The following is an 18,075-nucleotide window of genomic DNA, read 5'->3' as shown; positions in this document are numbered from 1 at the left end:
AACAAGGCTTGTGATTAGTACAGGAACAAGGCTTGGGTTTGTTTTTGTTTTTGTTTTTTTCTCCTACCTTTCATTTTTTAAATGGAACCTTTCCAATTAATTGTAATACATGAAATAATGCATATGCTAACTAGAGGAATATTCCTGTGAGCTTGATTAAATGGTATCATGCCAAAGAGGGAACTTGATGGAAATGTCTTTTAATTGTAAAGCCAGGATAGGGATTTTTTTTTTTTTTAGTCCTGAGTCACATACACATGTTCAAGGTCACTTGTATCAGAAATATAAGATCTGGAAACAAAACAAAATTCTATAAATATTATACAATGAACAGTGTTAAGTCTATTGCATTTCTGTCATGCTGGTTGGGAAGGAAAAGGGAAAAAATGAGAAAAGAAGGAGAATAGGAAGAAAAGAGAAAGACAAATATGGAGGGAATAAAATACAGAAAATGAAACAGATACTCAGAGAAAGAGTAATAGGGCAATTATAGAAGAACTTTAGAAATAGGAGAAGGAGGTTCTAAAGTGGTACTGAATCAACTGCTCTTGTCACACATGGTTGCTAGTTAACCCCATTACCATTTTTTAATTCCTGTTCTTTAAAATGCTGATTTCTTCTTTGTTCTTCACCTGTGCTCCATGAGGGCTCCTCAGCTGGCCATGTAAGGAGTCAGGCTTTCTAGGACATGTGCCTAGAATTAACTCCACTTTGTTCAAGGGAGCCCCAACTAAAACTTGATTATGTTACAAAAAGAAATTGTCCGATAAGGGTGGTTCTTCCCTCATTTGTCCTCACAGCTAAATAGAAGTAAGATGAAGAGCATCTTATTATTTGCTGGCAGATCAAAGGCTCCCACTGCTTGAGTCTGAATCCTTGGGGCAGCCCTGAGCACTGTTTACATAACAGCAGTCCAGTTTAAGTAGAATTACCTGAGTATTGGGGAAAAAAATTGTCATGTTTTAAGCTTGAATTTTTAGTTTGCAAAGCAAATTTACTTATGAACTATGTGTAATTCTTTTGACTTAGATAGCTTAGAAAATGTAGAGCATACTATTTCTTCATGAAGCCCATAAACTTTTGAGTCTGCCAACATTTTCATTATTAAGCCTCACTTTACACCAATCTTGTCTGCTCAAATCAAATGTGTCCATGGACAGCTAATATGAGAGTGGGAGTTATAAACTAGGAGCACTGTATATTAAGTTTTAAAATAAAAATTGTTTACAGTTTTTAGATTTCTTTTGTTTTTTACAGCCATTATATGAGACAGATACTGGAAGCTCTACGCTACTGCCATGATAATAACATAATTCACAGGGATGTGAAGGTAAGTCATTTGTTATCACTAACTTTAACGTTTGTGAAGAAATACTGATATAACAATGATAATCAAGAATTCTTCTTTAATATTGTCATAAAGAACATCTTAATTTTACTTCTAAGTAAAAATGTATTTAACTGCTTTGTATTTGGGAAGTCATTGTACTAATTCTTACTAGGAACACTATAATTTCAATTTATTTATTTTTACTTAAGTGTTCATGCAATCTAAAATTGTATTATTTCTCTTTTGCCATTGTGTGTGAGAGAGAAATGAAAAATCCAATAAATAGGAAAAACCAAACAATATCCTATACTGAGTTAATTGGGGGGAAAATTAGAATTTGGTTTATATAGTAAAAGTTAATCATAACATATTTTCATAATATTGCAATGCAGAATAGTCAGCATTGTATTTTTTTGCAGATAGTTTTTAAATATAGTATGAAATCATAATTATACATGTAATACGATTTTATGCTTGGAATACCGGTATTATCATTATTCAGTCTTTCTGCCTATTTCTTCCCAGTATCGGGTTAATGAGAACTCTCAGTTCCTGGTTCTTTAACGGTGTCAAGCCAAACATAGAGGGAGGCAAGAAATGAGACCAGTAGGCCTTCCTCCTGATCCCTAGCTTCTCCCAAGGCCCAGAATCACTAGGGAGCCCCTGAGGTCCCTTTGACCCTGGGCTACACTTTTAAGCTCTGATATTTTGTCACTGGCCTTTCTCTAACCTCCAGCATGCACATACATAGTGTTCCTTCCCTCAAGATATATTATTAAAGGCCTGGCTTCTTCGATGTATTTAATACTTTAAATGATTAAGAAAATTAAGTTGAGTTTAATTAAAGTGTCTATAATGTTTGGGAAATTTTCACAGAAATCCTTGTAGTTAAAAGCTGAGGGAAAACATGAGCAATTCCAAAACCATCTAGTAAAATATTTTAATAGCAAATGAAGATCACTGGAGAAATACACAAAATACACATTAGTGTAAATTAGTTGTAAAATATCTCACTCATCCTTTTCAGATGTGTTAAGAAAATGATATTGTTATTATCAGAACTCAACACCGAGCATCTCAATGGGTCCCCCTTTATGAAAAAGTATTCTGGCCAAGCCCGGTGGCTCATGCCTATAATCCCAGCACTTTGGGAGGCCAAGGCGGGTGGATCACCTGAGGTCAGGAGTTCAAGACCAGCCTGGCCAACATGGTGAAACCCCATCTCTACTAAAAATACAAAAATTAGCTGGGCATGGTGGCATATGACTGTAGTCCCAGCTACTTGGGAGGCTGAGGCAGGAGAATCGCTTGAACCCAGGAGGCACAGGTTGCAGTGAGCTGAGATTGTGCCACTGCACTCCAGCCTGGGCGACAGAGCGAGACTCCGTCTCAAAAAAGTATTCTTCAGTTATCCAAAGAGAAATAAAAGTGTGGAAAGGTAAAAGGCGGGAAATTGTCAACTGTAGTAGTTTGCTGTGCAGTTATTTTGCATTAATTAATGTAAGAAAGTTCATATGTAGAGAGTAAAATATATCTCTTTGTATATATTCTAAACTATATACAAGAAAAAAATGATAATTTAAAAACCTAAAATGTGTTCATGTAATAGCATTATGTTAAGAACTGTTTTGCTCAAGAGGCAATTTTATTTTGAATGAATTATTCTCGAAAGATAATTATATCAACATCATATAATAAACAATGATTGACAATATATTCTACTGTAATACTTTCAATAATGTAGTCAGCTTTTGATTAACTGGTATTTGATATGACAACCTAAACCTAATTAATATCCAAAAGTAGATAATTTGACCTCACCTTTCAATTTACCTTCTGATTTATTTATTTAACAAATATTTGAGTGCCTACTTTATACAGATTACTGTGCTTGGAGCCCTAAAAGTATTATGGTCTCAGTAGGGAGATAAGGCTCGGTATCTCTTATCTACTGCAGCAGATCAACACATGCCAAAACATAGTGACTTCAATCAATAACTGCTGCTTACTTGCTCACAATTCTGCAGTTTGGGCAGAGCTTGATAGGGACTGCTCAATTCTGTTTCACAGGATGTTGGTGACGTAGCGTGGCTAGTTTCCACATAGGCTTCACTCATTTTTCTGGCATCTCAACTGAAGTGACTAGAACAGCTGGGAGCTGGCTGGGCGCTCTTTGCGGTCTCTCATTCAAAACGTCTCTCTCTCTCCACGTGGCCCTATCTCCAGCAAGACAGTGTCTTAGGGCTCCAAAAGAGCAAAAATGGAAGGTGCTAGGCCTCCTGAAGCAAACTGACACTGTGTCACATCTTACGCATTTCATTAGTTGAAACATACTTCACAAAAAGGTCACAAGGCTAGTCTGAGTTCAAGGGGAAGAAACATAGATTCATATTTTGATTGATGGAGTGCCAGATATATACAAGGATGGGAGAACTTGTTGGTGGCCACCTTTAGAAAGACAAATAATTATTGTGCAAGGTAGAAGGTGATAAGTATCATTAAAAGATGAGGTCAGAGAAGTTTCCTGGGGGAGGTCACATTGGAGCTTGTTCTTGAATCATGGGGTAGTTATATGGAGACAAAAAGACATTTCAGGCAGAAGGAACAGTTTGTGCAAAGGCCCAAAAGTAGTCTTACGTTGGAGTATGTTAGATTAGTTTATTATTTCTAAAGTACATGCTAAATAGTTTAGAGGAAGCACGTAGAAACATGCCAAGGAATGAAAAAGAGTAATTCTCAAACTGCAAATTAGTAAGAAGAAACCACCCCAAAAATTGCCATTGTTCAGTTGGGAGACACACTCAACACAGAGCACACGTTAATGTTGATATTCTTTTTTTGTTTGTTTGTTTGTTTGTTTTTTTGAGACAGGGTCTCGCCCTGTCACCCAGGCTGGAGTGCAGTGGCGCAATCTCGGCTCACTGCAACCTCTGCCTCCTGGGCTCAAGCAATTCTCATGCCTCAGCCTCCAGAGTAGCTGGGACTATAGGCGTGCGCCACCACACCTGGCTAAATTTTTTTTGTAGTTTTTTGTAGAGACGAGGTTTCACCCTGTTGCCCAGGCTGCTCTTGAACTCCTGGGCTTAAGCAATCTTCTTACCTCAGCCTCCCAAAGTGCTGGGATTACAGGCGTGAGCCACCGCGCCCGGTGTTGATATTCTTTATATTTCAGAAGCCGAAATCCACACATTTTTACATGGGTGAATAGAATACTCACATTTAGTTAATTGAAAATTTTTAATGTTGGTGTATTTTTCTTAAGACATTCATCCAAAAGATATTTATTGAGTGCCTACTGTGTGGCAGGCACTGTCCTAGGAACCGGAGCTACGTCAGTGAAGAAAACAGACAAAAATCACTGCCCTCATGGAGCTGACATTCTAGTTCAGGGAGGCAATACTCAGTAAACAAATGAACTACATAGTAGGCTAGAATGTGAAAAGTATCACAGAAAAAACTAGAGTGGTCAGAAGGTTAGGGAGTGTCCAGAGAAGGGCTTGCTTTTGTAAATACAGTGGTCAAAGCAGGCCACATTGAGATGATGATATCTGAGCAAGGACTTGGAAGAGAGGAAGTGGGCTAATCTGACAGCGGAGGGAAGAGCATTTCAGGTAAAAGGAACAGCCAGTGCAAAGACCGAAAGACAGGAACACAAGTAGCCTGCTCAAGGAACAGCAAGGAGGCCGGTGTGGCTGAGGCAAAATGTGCAAAGAGGAGAGTAAAAAGGAGACAGGAGATGATCCTGCCTGGCTCAGACCAGAGTAGTAGCAGTGGAGGTAGTAAAAAAAAAAAAAAAAAAAATTAGTTAGATTCCTGATATATTTTGAAGATTATGCCAATAGGATTTCCTAATATATCTTTGGTAACCTAGGCAAAACTTAGTTTTATTCAAGACCCTGTTACAGGGGTATTCCAACATAGTGGTCATTGTAAAACTTCAAGAACAATACATTTCACATGCTAATAATGTAAATTTTCACTTGGTTTGATTTGTTAATATTTTTGCCAATAAAGCAACCTATGAGCTTTTCTTTCCATTCAGATATATATTCAGTGACTTATCTGTATGTAGATTTGGTTTGTGTGTAGATTTTTGTTTCTGCAGTTAAAGTTTTTGTCTAAGTTTTCTTTCCTTATATTTAATAACGAAAACAGAAGAGCATTGCAATATTTTATTTCTCTAAGAAAAATTTATTTTATCATCTGTTTCATCTAGCCAAGAATATTCTCATTCTCTCTCTGTCTCATAATTCTTGGCATATGATCCAAAAGCATTACATTTCCCAAGGATCCTGTTATTATATTTATTCATACTTTTTTCTTTACTTTTTTACAAAAGGTATTTCCTTTTGTAATCATTGTAACTGAGTCTTAAAAGGATTATTTGGTTAGATTTGAATATATGGTACCATGTAATCTATTTTTGGGAACTGCTTGCTCTGAAGAAGCAGTTTCACATAAAACTGCATAAAAAGCAATCATATAATCCTTTGAAATTCGAGAGATGTGTGAACATAGTACTGGGCCTCCCCACAGCCACACTTAGTGACATGTCAGGCTATATTCTTTGCTGTGGGAGGCTGTCCTGGGAATTGTAGGATGCTGCTAAGCATCCTTCACCCACTAGATGCCAGTAGCATCTCCCCCTAGTTGTGACAACCAAAAATGTCTCCAAACATTGCTAAATGTCCCCTGGGGCACAAAAATTGTCCCTGGTTAAGGCCCACTGTCATAATAGACTGTTATAATTCTCAAGATTTGCCTCCCTACAGGGATTAAGGCATGCATATAAATTTCTATTTTTTTCTGTCATCTTCTTCCCTTTAATTCTACTTTTTCTTGTGAAAGAATGTGAAAACTTTCATTATGTTTCTGGTATTTTTTTTTCTTCCTCTCACCCCTAAATTAAAAGTACTTTAGAAAGAAATAGCACAGTTGTCAAGGTAAATGCAACTCCTGGCTCTTTGCCTTCTTTCATGGGCTCTACTAAGCACTGAGAGTTTATGGAATTTTCTCCTCTCTCCTAACTCTTGCAGGCAGCCTTACATCATGAGGGTGTGGGGAGACTTAGTTTTAGACCTTTCTGTCACTCTGACCTACTCATGTATAATTCTAGTAACTGAAGTTGAAGTGAAACAGTTTCTCTGAGAATGCAAATTGCTACACACAATCACTTTCTATTCTGAATGGTGCCTGTGCCCAGAAGGTCTGGGTGCTGTATTTAGTTCTTAGAACTGTGCAAACCCCAGTCACACACACACTCAGCCAGAGGCCAGAGTGTTTCTGAGTGCGCTTCCTTTAAATGGTTTTCCTTGCTAACCTGTGTGAACACGCCTGGCTGCTTTTTGGTTCCCTTCTGGTCTCAGTTCTCCTTTTACCTATTTAAGGCCAGACTTTATGATAAATTTGTGTTTATCATATAACACTGGTTGGCATGACATTGTGGATTTCTTAAAGCATTCCGTAGTCTCTTGTTCTCCGTTACTGATGTTTCTTTTACACCTGATACCACAACTCCCTAAAGTTTATCATGTTGTATAGAGAAATTTAAATTCTCATAAAACAAAAACGTATTTATTCTTTATTTATTTTATTTATTTATTTATTTATTTTGAGACAGAGTCTCACTCTGTCGCCCAGGCTGGAGTGCAGTGGCGCCGTCTCAGCTCACTGCAAGCTCAACCTCCCAGGTCCACGCCATTCTCCTGCCTCAGCCTCCCAAGTAGCTGGGACTACAGGTGCCTGCCACCATGCCCGGCTAATTTTTTTGTATTTTTAGTAGAGACGGGGTTTCACTGTGTTAGCCAGGATGGTTTCGATCTCCTGACCTCATGATCTGCCCGCCTCAGCCTCCCAAAGTGCTGGGATTACAGGCGTGAGCCACCGTGCCCAGCCAGTATTCTTTATTATTATATTAACATTGGTTAATCTTCTGCATTTCTTTTATAAGATTTTTTAACATAATGTGCACGTTCAGTTTTAATGTGGCATTTTAATAATTGTACTTAGGAAGATCTCATGGATTACATGATTATTATAAATTTATCTTGTGTTTCTAACTGCTATACTTCTCTTTGCCCAGCCTACTCCTACAAAAAAAGAAATCAACTCCTTGGTTTTAAGTTTCTCAGCCTGAGCAACATAGTAAAACCCTATCTCTCTCTCTCCTTTTTTTTTTTTTTTTTTGAGATGGAATCTCGCTCTGTTGCCCAGGTTGGAGTGCAGTGGCACGGTCTCAGCTCACTGCAACCTCCACCTCCCACGTTCAAGCAATTCTCCTGCCTCAGCCTCCTGAGTAGCTGAGATTACAGGCGCCTGCCACTACGCTCGGCTAATTTTTTATATATTTTTTTTTAGTAGAGACAGGGTTTCACCATGTTGGCCAGGCTGATCTCGAACTCCTGACCTCGTGAGCCACCACGCCTGGCCAGTAAGACCCTATCTCTATCAAAAAATAAAAATTAGCCAGGTGTGTTGGCACACACCTGTGGTCCTAGCTACTCGAGAGGCTGAGGCAGGAGGATTGCTTGAGCCCAGGAGGTTGAAGCTGTAATGAGCCGTGATTGTATCACTGCACTCCAGCCTGGGCAACAGCGTGAGACTCCATCTCAAAAAAAAAAAAAAAAAAATTCTTTTGCTTATTAGAAGTGAATCCTTTTACTATTCCTCTCCTTCTGAGCCAGGAGTAGCGTGTGTGATATAGCCAGAGGTTTTTCTGTCAGGTGCAACTATAGCTGTAGTAACTCTTCCCAGTGTTATCAATTCCATTTGAGTGTAGGGGCCATCAGAGGAAGGTTTGTGGCATTAGGCTGCTGGATTGAAATGCTTATGCTTAGCAGATTACCAGTGTTCCCTCTGTTCTCCCTTTGTGGTTTGCCAGCAGGATTTCCTTTCACCTTGTCTTCCCAGATTTGCCCGTAACTCCCACCCTGACAGGGCATAAGGCCAGTGATAGGCCTAGAGTCCTCAGCAAATTGAACAGAATGGGCCATCTTCCTCTTCTATCCAGGGAGTAGAAACTTACTTCCCTGTTAAGTTGTTTATCCTAAATTTTGTTTGTCTAGTCTTAATGGTTTGTGTTCCTGATTATAGTTTGAAAGCTGCCTTAATGAGAGTATGTGTATGCCTGTTTTCTACAGTTTAAGATAAAATCTTGTTGGCCTTTGAGTCAAAATTTGAGATTCCTGAAACCCCAAATTTGTGTTTGACTGTAACTCACACAGACACATTAAAAACACTGTTTTTTTGAAATCCAAACTTTAAAATAGGGTAAGTTTTGAAGGTGATTTTAAAACCAGGCACAGTGGCTTGCACCTATAATCTCAGCACTTTGGGAGGCTGAAGCGGGAGGATCGCTTGAGCCCAGGAGTTCAAGACCAGCCTGGGCAACATAGCAAGAGCACATCTCTACAAAAAAAAAAAAAAATACAAAAATTAGCCAGGCATGATGGCACACACCTGTAGTCCTAGCTACTCAGGAGGCTGATGAGGTGGTGAGATCACCTGAGCCCAAGAGTTTGAAGCTGCAGTAAGCTATGATCACCACTGTACTCCAGCCTGGACGACAGAGACAGACCCTGTCTCCAAAAACAGAAGTGATATTTTAAGTAAAATATTTACTATGACATTAAATAGCCAGTTCTTCAATTACATAAAAAAATTCAACATGATTTAAAAGCAACTGTTTAGGAAAGCATCTATGGTGTAAAGATATCCATGATGATAATGAGCTGAGTATATAGTTCATTCTTCAGTATAGGAAATTAAAATGTGAGTTTATCAGAATGAGTAACTTAAAGAGAAATTGCATATCTCTTTTCCTGCCTTTTTAAATGTAAGAATCTCTAGAAATATTTTTTGTTTAAAGTAGTGGTAGAGCTGTAAAGTGATTGTTTTTTAAATAATTATTTTTAGAAGTTGTATTTTTTGGGTTTTTTGTTTTTGTTTTTGAGACAGGGTCTCGCTTTGTCACCCAGGCAGGAATGCAGTGGCGCAATCATGGCTCACTTCAGCCTCAACCTCCTGGGCTCAACAGATCCTCCCACCTCAGCCTCCCAAGTAGCTAGGACTAGAGACATGTGCCACCATGTCCAGCTAATTTTTCTATTTTTTGTAGAGACGTGGTCTCATTATGTTGATCAGGCTGGTCTCAAACTCCTGGGCTCAAGTGATCCCCCCACCTCAGCCCCCTGAAGTGCTGGGATTACAGGCATGAGCCACTGTACCTGACTGGAAGTTGTATTTTTTTAAAACTCCTAAGTCCAGTGAGATTATTACATGCAGTATAGCTTATGTTAAACAAACATTACTGTCTTAGTCGGATGAGTTTTGGTCTCAAAACTCATGTAAGAATAAAACTACTTAGGCTGGGCACAATGGCTTGCCCCTGTAATCCCAACACTTTGGGAGGCCAAGACGGGCAGATTACTTGAGCTCAGGAATTCGAGACCAACCTGGGTAACATGGCGAAACCCCGTCTCTACAAAAAAATAACAAAAATTAGCCGGGCATGATGGTGGGCACCTGTGGTCCCAGCTATTCAGAAGGCTGAGGTAGGAGAATCACTTGACCCCGGGGGGGCGGAGGTTGCAGTGAGCCAGATCACGCCACTGCACTCCAGCTTGGGTGACAGAGTGAGACCCCATCTCATAAAAAGAATAAAACTACTTTTGTAACTGTGGAGAAATCTGTGCATCTCAGGAACTCTCCCTGATGGACTTTGAGTTACTCTATGATTTGCATGTCTAGAAGTCACTAGATTGGACACTTCCATTTACAGCTAGCATTCAGGGAGGTCACCTCAAGTTCCCAAGTCTCCTTTGTCTCTGCACATTAATGAGCCAAAAATCCAATTACTACTATAAACGAATTGTTACTCACTGTAAATATTTGAAGCCAGAATGTGTCCAGACTTTTCTTAGAACATTTTCATGTCTCAGTTAAGCATCAAAGTAGAAAAGGAAAAAAAAAATTTACTTTTTTTGTGTGTGTGTGTGTGTGTGTGTGGTTTTTTGTTTGTTTGTTTGTTTTGCCCCTGGAATAACCTCTGGTGATTTTTGAACACATGGCTCTTGGGCAATGTACTGTGAATTGCTTTTACAGCTCTAACTCAGGAACAAAACATGCTATGAGATTAAAGCCTTGGAAGGATTATGTGAACTTACTTTAAACTTCATTTTGGACACTGAAGTAATTACTATGTGAAGAAAAAAATGAGTCTTTAAGCAGTCTCTAACAAAGTGGCAAGTTACTATTAATGGTTGATTTTATTCAGCTGTTTTTGTTTGGTTATCTGAGAAGAGAATACCAGTACCATGGAAGTAGAAATAGACAAGAAGTTTATAGCTCCAAAGTGCTTATGATCTCTTTGGGCAGATAGAACACGCTTTTTTTTTTTAATCATAATATATGTACTTATTACAGAATATAGTCACCATCATTTGTCTACTGACAAGATTACATGGAAGAAAAGAAATTAACATTAAGAAATGCTTATCTTTAAATGTTCACTTAAATATTAGAAAAAATTGGGGTGATTTACTTAACTATGCACATATACATACATACATATATATATATATATATATATATATTTTTTTTTTTTTTTTTTGAGACAGAGTCTCACTCTGTCGCCCAGGCTGGAGTGCAATGGCATGATCTTGGCTCACTGCAACCTCCGCCTCCTGAGTTCAAGTGATTCTCCTGCCTCAGCCTCCCGAGTAGCTGGGACTACAGGCACGCACCACCACGCCCAGCTAATTTTTGTATTTTTAGTAGAGGTGGGTTTCACCATGTTGGCCAGGCTAGTCTCGAACTCCTGACCTCAGGTGATCTGCCCACCTCGGCCTCCCAGAGTGCTGGGATTACAGGCATGAGCCACCGCACCCAGCCCACTTCAATATTTTCATCAGTAAATTAGTATACTTTAGAGTTGTGGTGATTAAAATAATATATGTAAAGCATATAAGTAGAATGCTTGGCAAACAGCAAGTGCTTACTAAGCGTTAGCTACTCATAATAGTAACAGCTGATTTAATAATAGGATCTGTAAATAAGATAGTATTTTCTGCTCTACAAATGAAGAAATTAACACATACAGAGGATAAGTTAATTTGCCTAAGATTGTCCAGCTAAATAAAAAGTAGAGCCAGATTGAACCCAAGAAGTATAACTTCAGAGATCAATCTCTTAACTGCAATACTATTACACTCCCTTATTATTCATTCATTTATTTCACAAAAATTTAACTGCCAGGTACTGTTTGTCACTAATAACATTATTTATATTGAATACAGAAGAAAATATGCACAATGTGATGAAGATGGGCATATAATGACATAGCTTTTTACTTTGACAAAGCCTAATCCAAATATTTAAGCATTTTTGTAAGTATCATCTGCTTTAAAAATATAGTCAATGAATATTGCTTCTCCCCAATAACATGAGCCAGATAATTTCAAATAAATAATATGTTTATAAAACCTTGGATTTTTTGCACTGTATTATTCATGCATTTAGGTAAGACGTGAATGAGGATATTTCTTTTTTTTTTTTTTTACTTATTTTTATTTTTTTGTTTTGTTTTATGAGACAGAGTCTCGCGCTGCCTCCCAGGCTGTAATGCAGTGGCACGATCTCCGCTCACTGCAACCTCCGTCCCGGGCTCAAGCGATTCTCCTGCCTCAGCCTCCCGAGTAGCTGGGATTACAGGCGCCCACCACCATGTCCAGCTGATTTTTGTATTTTTAGTAGAGACAGGGTTTCACCATGTTGCCCAGGCTGGTCTTGAACTCCTGACCTCAAAATGATCCACCCACCTCAGCCTCCCAAAGTGCTGGGATTACAGGCTTAAGCCACTGTGCCCAGCTACTTATTTTTAAAGATTTTAAAATTACCAATAAACACTAGCCATAGATTGACCCTTGTATTCTAACTACCAGAAAGCAGACAAGTCATAAACCATTTGCTTCTTTATCCTAGTCATGAAATAACGTGTTCTGAACAGAAGCATTCACAGTTGAGTTTAAACAGAAAACAGCCTGTTAGTTTCATATGAGTGGGATCCTTTCAATATGCTTAATTTTTGCTTCTGAAAGTTTCTGCCATCTCAACGTTCAGTATAACTGTTTTTTGAGTTTTATGAATATATGTTTATGTATTTTTAAAAACCAAAGAGATTTTCTTGGTGATTATTGTCAACCAAGCTGTGACATGTTAATGATGTAGTTTAGTGTCCCTAATAAAGTCACATGAATGCTTTTCTTAATATTGTGGGGTTTTCCATTCAAAAGTCAACCATATGATTGCATATGTGCTGAATTAGACTTTGTAAAGAGATTATATAGTGTCTTCTTGAATGTTTTATCTAATAAAAGAAATATAATGGGGTCTGTGCTACTTCTGGCCGAAGCAAGACAGGTGAGGATGTTTTTTGTTTCTATTAAATAATTCAATTGCTGACAGTTATCTCTTTGGTGTAGAACATAAAAAATGGGTTTAAAAATACTATAAGGAAGGAAGCAAACTATTAGTAGAATCTGGATGACCAAAAGATGTCTTTTCACAGAACTGTAAGTCAAATCTTTCTCCATAATGGACGTACAGGTTCTTATTTTTCTCAGATGGCTTACAAAAGAGTAGTATGATGTTAGTACTACTAAAAAGGAAAATCCAATAAATGTGGTTCCAATGAGACCTGCAATCTGAGAGATGATGGCTCCTAGTTCCATCTGCCGATTGTAGCATAGGCTCTCTTCTCCTTCTGTAGCCTCTATGACTGAGTAGTATACGGTAACTGGAATGATTATGCCCAGTACAACTCCCCATATGTAAATGCATAGTTTTCTAGCAAAGTTGGGCTGGCGAAATTTTTTCAGTAAATGGCCATAAAATATTTTCTCATAGCATGAAGTAGTCTCTTGCGAGGAATCCTTTTGCATTAAGGTAGCATAGCGGCTTATGGCAATCCAACTTAAAATTAAGAGACTGACAAACATACTTACATGCATGGATAGAGTTCCCAGAAAATTGACCACTCTGCATTGAGCAGATTGATATTCCCATTGGAAACCTTTCAGGAAATAGATACTCATGAAAGGCATGGCACTGCACACAAGTAAGTTTGCAGTCACAAGGTGTGACAGGTAGATGTGCGTTGATGTTTTTTTACCTATTTTTGTTAAAAATATCCATTGAGAGAGAGTGTTTCCAAAAACACCAACAATACAAAGGAGGATGTAAATGATTGGTAAAGCCATGGAAGAGATCATAGATGGTTGAATACATGTTGTGTTGTTGTTCATTTATGTCAGGTTTTCTTGAATTTTGTCACAGGAGCTAGAATAGAATTGCAGATATTTAATATTAAAATTATTTTTGGTACAGTATTTAAGCTGAATAGGTTTTTTAAAAAAAAACATTGAATTAAATAAAATAGTAACAAAAATGTATTGGATGGAACGGGAAAGTATAGATGGCTTCTTACCTTTTCCAATCACGATTGTCCGGTTGAAATAAAGACAAAAGGTTACTTATTGTGATGGATAATGCCTTTGTCTGAAAAACAAAATTTGATGTGAATAGTTACATGCCTGGGATTTATAATTTTACTTAGAGAAATGTATAGTTCTTAGATTGTAAAACAATTTGTAAGTGATGATTGATTTTTCCTAGAAATATAATTTTAAAAATGTTAAGGCACATGTAACCAATTCATGTTGGCCAAAGTATTACAGAAGTATTTTGTGGCCACAATAATAGAGAGTTGACTGGTTTTTAATTACCACCTTACTTATATATAGTTTTCAAAATGGTGTCTTTTTGTGGCTAGGCTAAAACACTCCTTTATAACCTAATACTATTAGAAGAGTCTCTTTTCATATTTCAGAAGTTAACTCAATTCCACATGAACAAAAATTCAGGCAAGATCCTGAATTGAACAGAAGTGTAGCAACCAAGGACAGACTCCAAAATCCCAGGGTCATTACCAAAGAATATTTAAAATGTCCTTTCAAATATTTAATGTTAAACTGTCATACTTCAATAAAAGTTTACACATGTATGCCAAAACTGTAGTTACAGCCAGATGTGGTGGCTCTGCACCTGTAATCTCAGCACTTTGGGAGGCTAAGGTGGGAGGAGTGCTTGAGACCAGGATTTCAAGAACACCCTGGACAACATAGCGAGACCCTGTCTCTATAAAAAATACAAAAACTAGACCGGGTATGGTGGCTCATGCCTGTTATCCCAGCACTTTGGGAGGCCAAGGCCAGCCTGGGCAACATGGTGAAACCATGTCTCTACAAAAAAATTAGCCAGGCATCCTGGCATGTGCCTGGAGTCCCAGCTACTTGGGAGGCTGAGGTTTGAGGATCAGTTGAGCCTAGGAGTTCAAGGCTGCAGTGAGCTATGATCATTCTACTGCACTCCAGGCTGGGTAACAGAAAGAGACCCTGTCTCAAAAACAAACAAAAAAAAACTGTAGCTGCTATGCTTGTTGGTTAGAGTGTCCTTGTGTGTAATTTGGTATCTGAGTTTTTCAGAGGATTTTTTTTAAAGGATATGATGTTTTAATCACAACATAAATGCTGGTTTTTACTTTTTTCTGTCTTATATTTAAATCTTTCTCGCTTCAAAGGGTACACATGAAGTGCTGAAGAATCATATACAAACTGCTTTTATTCTTATTTTTCTCCTTATTTCCTCACTTCTTTCAGGTGAGAATAACAAAAGTTACTGGATTCTGGTCAAATAAGAACCATGATCTCTATTCAGAATGTGCCATATTCTCTGTGTTCTTCACCATAGCCTTCTGAGCACCACATTCTCCACTCTTTCATGATCTAGAGCAAGGTTTCTCAATCTTCTTTTTAATCGTGTTCTCTTTTGATAAACATAAAAACTGTACCATACACAGCCCTTTGAAATTCTTATATGCCCCCAGCCCCTCAGGGCAATTTTACTCTCTACCCCCTTCAGAATTATGGTTTGATTTATTTTCTGCATCTTGGATTACAGAAATTGGGTTTTTTTTTCAAATATGATATTATAATTTTATAATAACTTTTTAAGCCAATCCACACCCAAAGTCTTGAAGACTTGAGGACTGTGCAGTGTCTGTGGGTTTAAATAACAAGATTCTTAATTAATGTTTACCATTGTCTTTATAATTTTATTTCTTTGCTATTTTTATTTAGAAAACAGTCCATATGCTTCATTGTAAGTTTGTATCTGAATCTAGTGCAACCTGATGAATTATAATCTGGTTTCAGTTAGTGTAGACCCTGGTATAAATATATAAAACCTAATCTGTAACTTCACCAGTTCAAAAATCAGTCAGACAGTGAAATGAGCCAGTTTATTTAAGAAAAAATTATCTGCTCACAGTAGGTTTTGATTTTACATAAGGATTGGAGCTTCCTTTTATGATGCTGTTAAAGAAAGCAGTAGCTCCTACCTTGTGCAGATAATGCATAGTATACTAAAAACTGCAAAGGTAATGGTGCTTCTGTATGAATATTAAATGCTTCCAAACAAAAGGGACATAGACTTCTGCAGAGGCTAGCTTTATCAGACAGAAGTTGAGTCTCTATAGGACTCTCAGTGTAGCAGTCAACAACTAGGTCACCATCTTTACCTTCCCAAACTTGTATCTACTATGTACATCTCCTTCAAAAATAAACTTGGATCATAAAACTACTAGATAACTATTTTCCAAAATTTGGAAAGTACTGTTAAGAAATCAAATAAAAATTACATGTTACAGATGCAAAACTGGTCTCCAGAAAATGTCTCTAAGTCTATATTCCCCTCAGGAGAATGTCTATCTCAAGTCACTCATGCATACATTTTGTCTCTGCTAATTTGACAAATGAAAAAAGTTCTACAACTCTTAACTTCAGTTACTAATGACTGTCTACATAGTTAATATGCTGACTGCCTTTCTTAATGATCAGCTTTCAACATTTAAACCATTAGGTCCTGTTTATTTTTATAGAGTTTAATTTTTAAGCGAAAAATGAATAATAATCACTCTTACCTGTATGAGTAGTTTATGCCAACTAAGGTTATATTGTTCAGGGCAGTGATGCCAAATTTCAGACTTAAAATTCTCTGATCTTCACTCTTCCAATATCTTTAGTCAGTGTGAATAGATTCTTGCATGACACCAACTACAGTGGGAGGAAAAGGGGAAATTAAACAGAATATTGAAGAAATTCAATAGTTATGGTCAATGTGGCAACTGCCTCCTCAAAAAACCCTCATTTCTCTATTTCTGTAGTGGGAGGAAGTTGGTGAACAATATACATATTATACTTCCTTATGATTATTTCATGAACTAGTTACACTCCAGTAACCTTTGTTTGCATGATTGACTGAAGTTAAGTTCACAGGTTTAATCCCCCATGGCCAGTTTTACATGACACAGTGATAGAAGGAGCCACTCTGTAGTAACCCAATACAAATATTGGTGCAAACTCGTCTGTAAAATTGTTTGTGGATGGCTTATTTGCAATCCATCTTTATCAAAAATAGAAACAAAACTCAAAGTTTTCTTATAACTTACTAGAATCAAATATTATAGAGCTAAAATAGAACTTCATGATCATCTGTGGACTGAGACCCTTTGTTTTAAAGTTGAAGAAGCTGAGGCCCAGAGGAACTCACTGTAAGCACAGACTGCACCCAGGATTGGGTCCCAGTTTGGTTACTAATGAGTTAACCCACTCTGTTTCTAATTGCCCTGCACTATCTCCATTTGTCAACATAATACACTGGGGCATTTCATAATGGATTTGGCAAATCCTGGGAAGTGCCAAGTATGCCTCAGATCAAATGAATAGTTATAAAGAATTGTGAAACCATGACTAGTCTAAAACAATAAAAATTTTAAAAATAAAAAATAGAATTGTGAAACCAATTTTTTTGTTCAGGATTGTCGAATCAGTCTGTGACCTACTAACTAAATGAAAGCTAAGTGTGTACATCTGGGGAGGAAGACTTGCATCAAGCACTCCCTCTCATCCTTGAGTAGTTAAACCAGTGGGAGTCTGAAAAAGAGAACAGAAATCTAATTTCATCAAACCTGAGCATTTTAGTTATCAGTAAATCTTCACTTAAAATTTACAGAAGTACCTTGCCATTTCTCATAAACCCCCTATGCTTACCTTATTTCATGTTTATTTCATAAATTCTCTATGATGTTTGCTAATATTTCTCTCCAAAACAAAAGTGAGAACTGCCTAAAGTGTCCAGATTGTGTTCTGCTGCTGTTCATCTTTGCCTTGCCACCATTTACTTAAGAACAGTGACTCATCCAGGGTTACATGGCCGTTCATTACAGAGTAGTTTGGCTTTTAGAATTCCCATCACTTTTACTTCAGTAATGTATCATGTTCCAGGAAGGAATTACATAGAACAAAAAAACAGTTTTAATTAATTTAGAGAAGAACAGAAATGGAATGCTATTTCTAAGTGATTGAAAGATAGTTGTAATATTATCTGTTCAGGCATAAGCGTCTTTGGTCCGAAAAAAGAACGCTGTTGTTTTCCTCCATTGTCTCCAAACTCAGTAAATGATACCATCACTCCTTCAGTTATTCAAGCCAAAAACTTAGGAATCATCCTTAATTCCTCTTTCTTTCACATCTCACATCTAATCAATTGCTGGTACTACAGCTTCTACTATCACTACCATCATTCATTAGCCACATTTCATGAGAGCTTACTATGTGCCAGATATCTCG

General features: G+C 37.5%; 2 protein-coding genes across 21 annotated transcripts in view; one reads left to right on the top strand and one right to left on the bottom strand.

The window, feature by feature from the left end:
* The window catches only part of CASK (calcium/calmodulin dependent serine protein kinase), a 407,307-nt gene that overhangs the window by 185,938 nt on the left and 203,294 nt on the right, over positions 1 to 18,075 (top strand). For all 20 annotated transcript variants that reach the window (XM_034949880.4, XM_063601767.1, XM_034949879.4 and 17 more), the window contains exon 5: positions 1,258 to 1,330. In XM_034949880.4, the coding sequence (XP_034805771.1) occupies positions 1,258 to 1,330 (73 nt within the window). The remainder of the gene's footprint in view (positions 1 to 1,257; positions 1,331 to 18,075) is intronic.
* On the bottom strand, positions 12,552 to 13,632 carry GPR82 (G protein-coupled receptor 82). Its single transcript, XM_055106631.2, has one exon. It carries the CDS (start codon positions 13,630 to 13,632, stop codon positions 12,622 to 12,624), a length of 1,011 nt encoding a protein of 336 aa, XP_054962606.1. The 3' UTR covers positions 12,552 to 12,621.

The sequence above is a fragment of the Pan paniscus genome, chromosome X (assembly GCF_029289425.2).
Source record: "Pan paniscus chromosome X, NHGRI_mPanPan1-v2.0_pri, whole genome shotgun sequence".
Lineage (NCBI taxonomy): Eukaryota > Metazoa > Chordata > Mammalia > Primates > Hominidae > Pan > Pan paniscus.
Note: the sequence above shows the minus strand (reverse complement) of the source record. Positions and strands in the feature narration are given on the sequence as shown.

Coding starts and splice junctions, on each gene's coding strand:
- GPR82 (XM_055106631.2), bottom strand. CDS start 13,632: ATGAACAACAACACAACATGTATTCAACCATCTATGATCTCTTCCATG.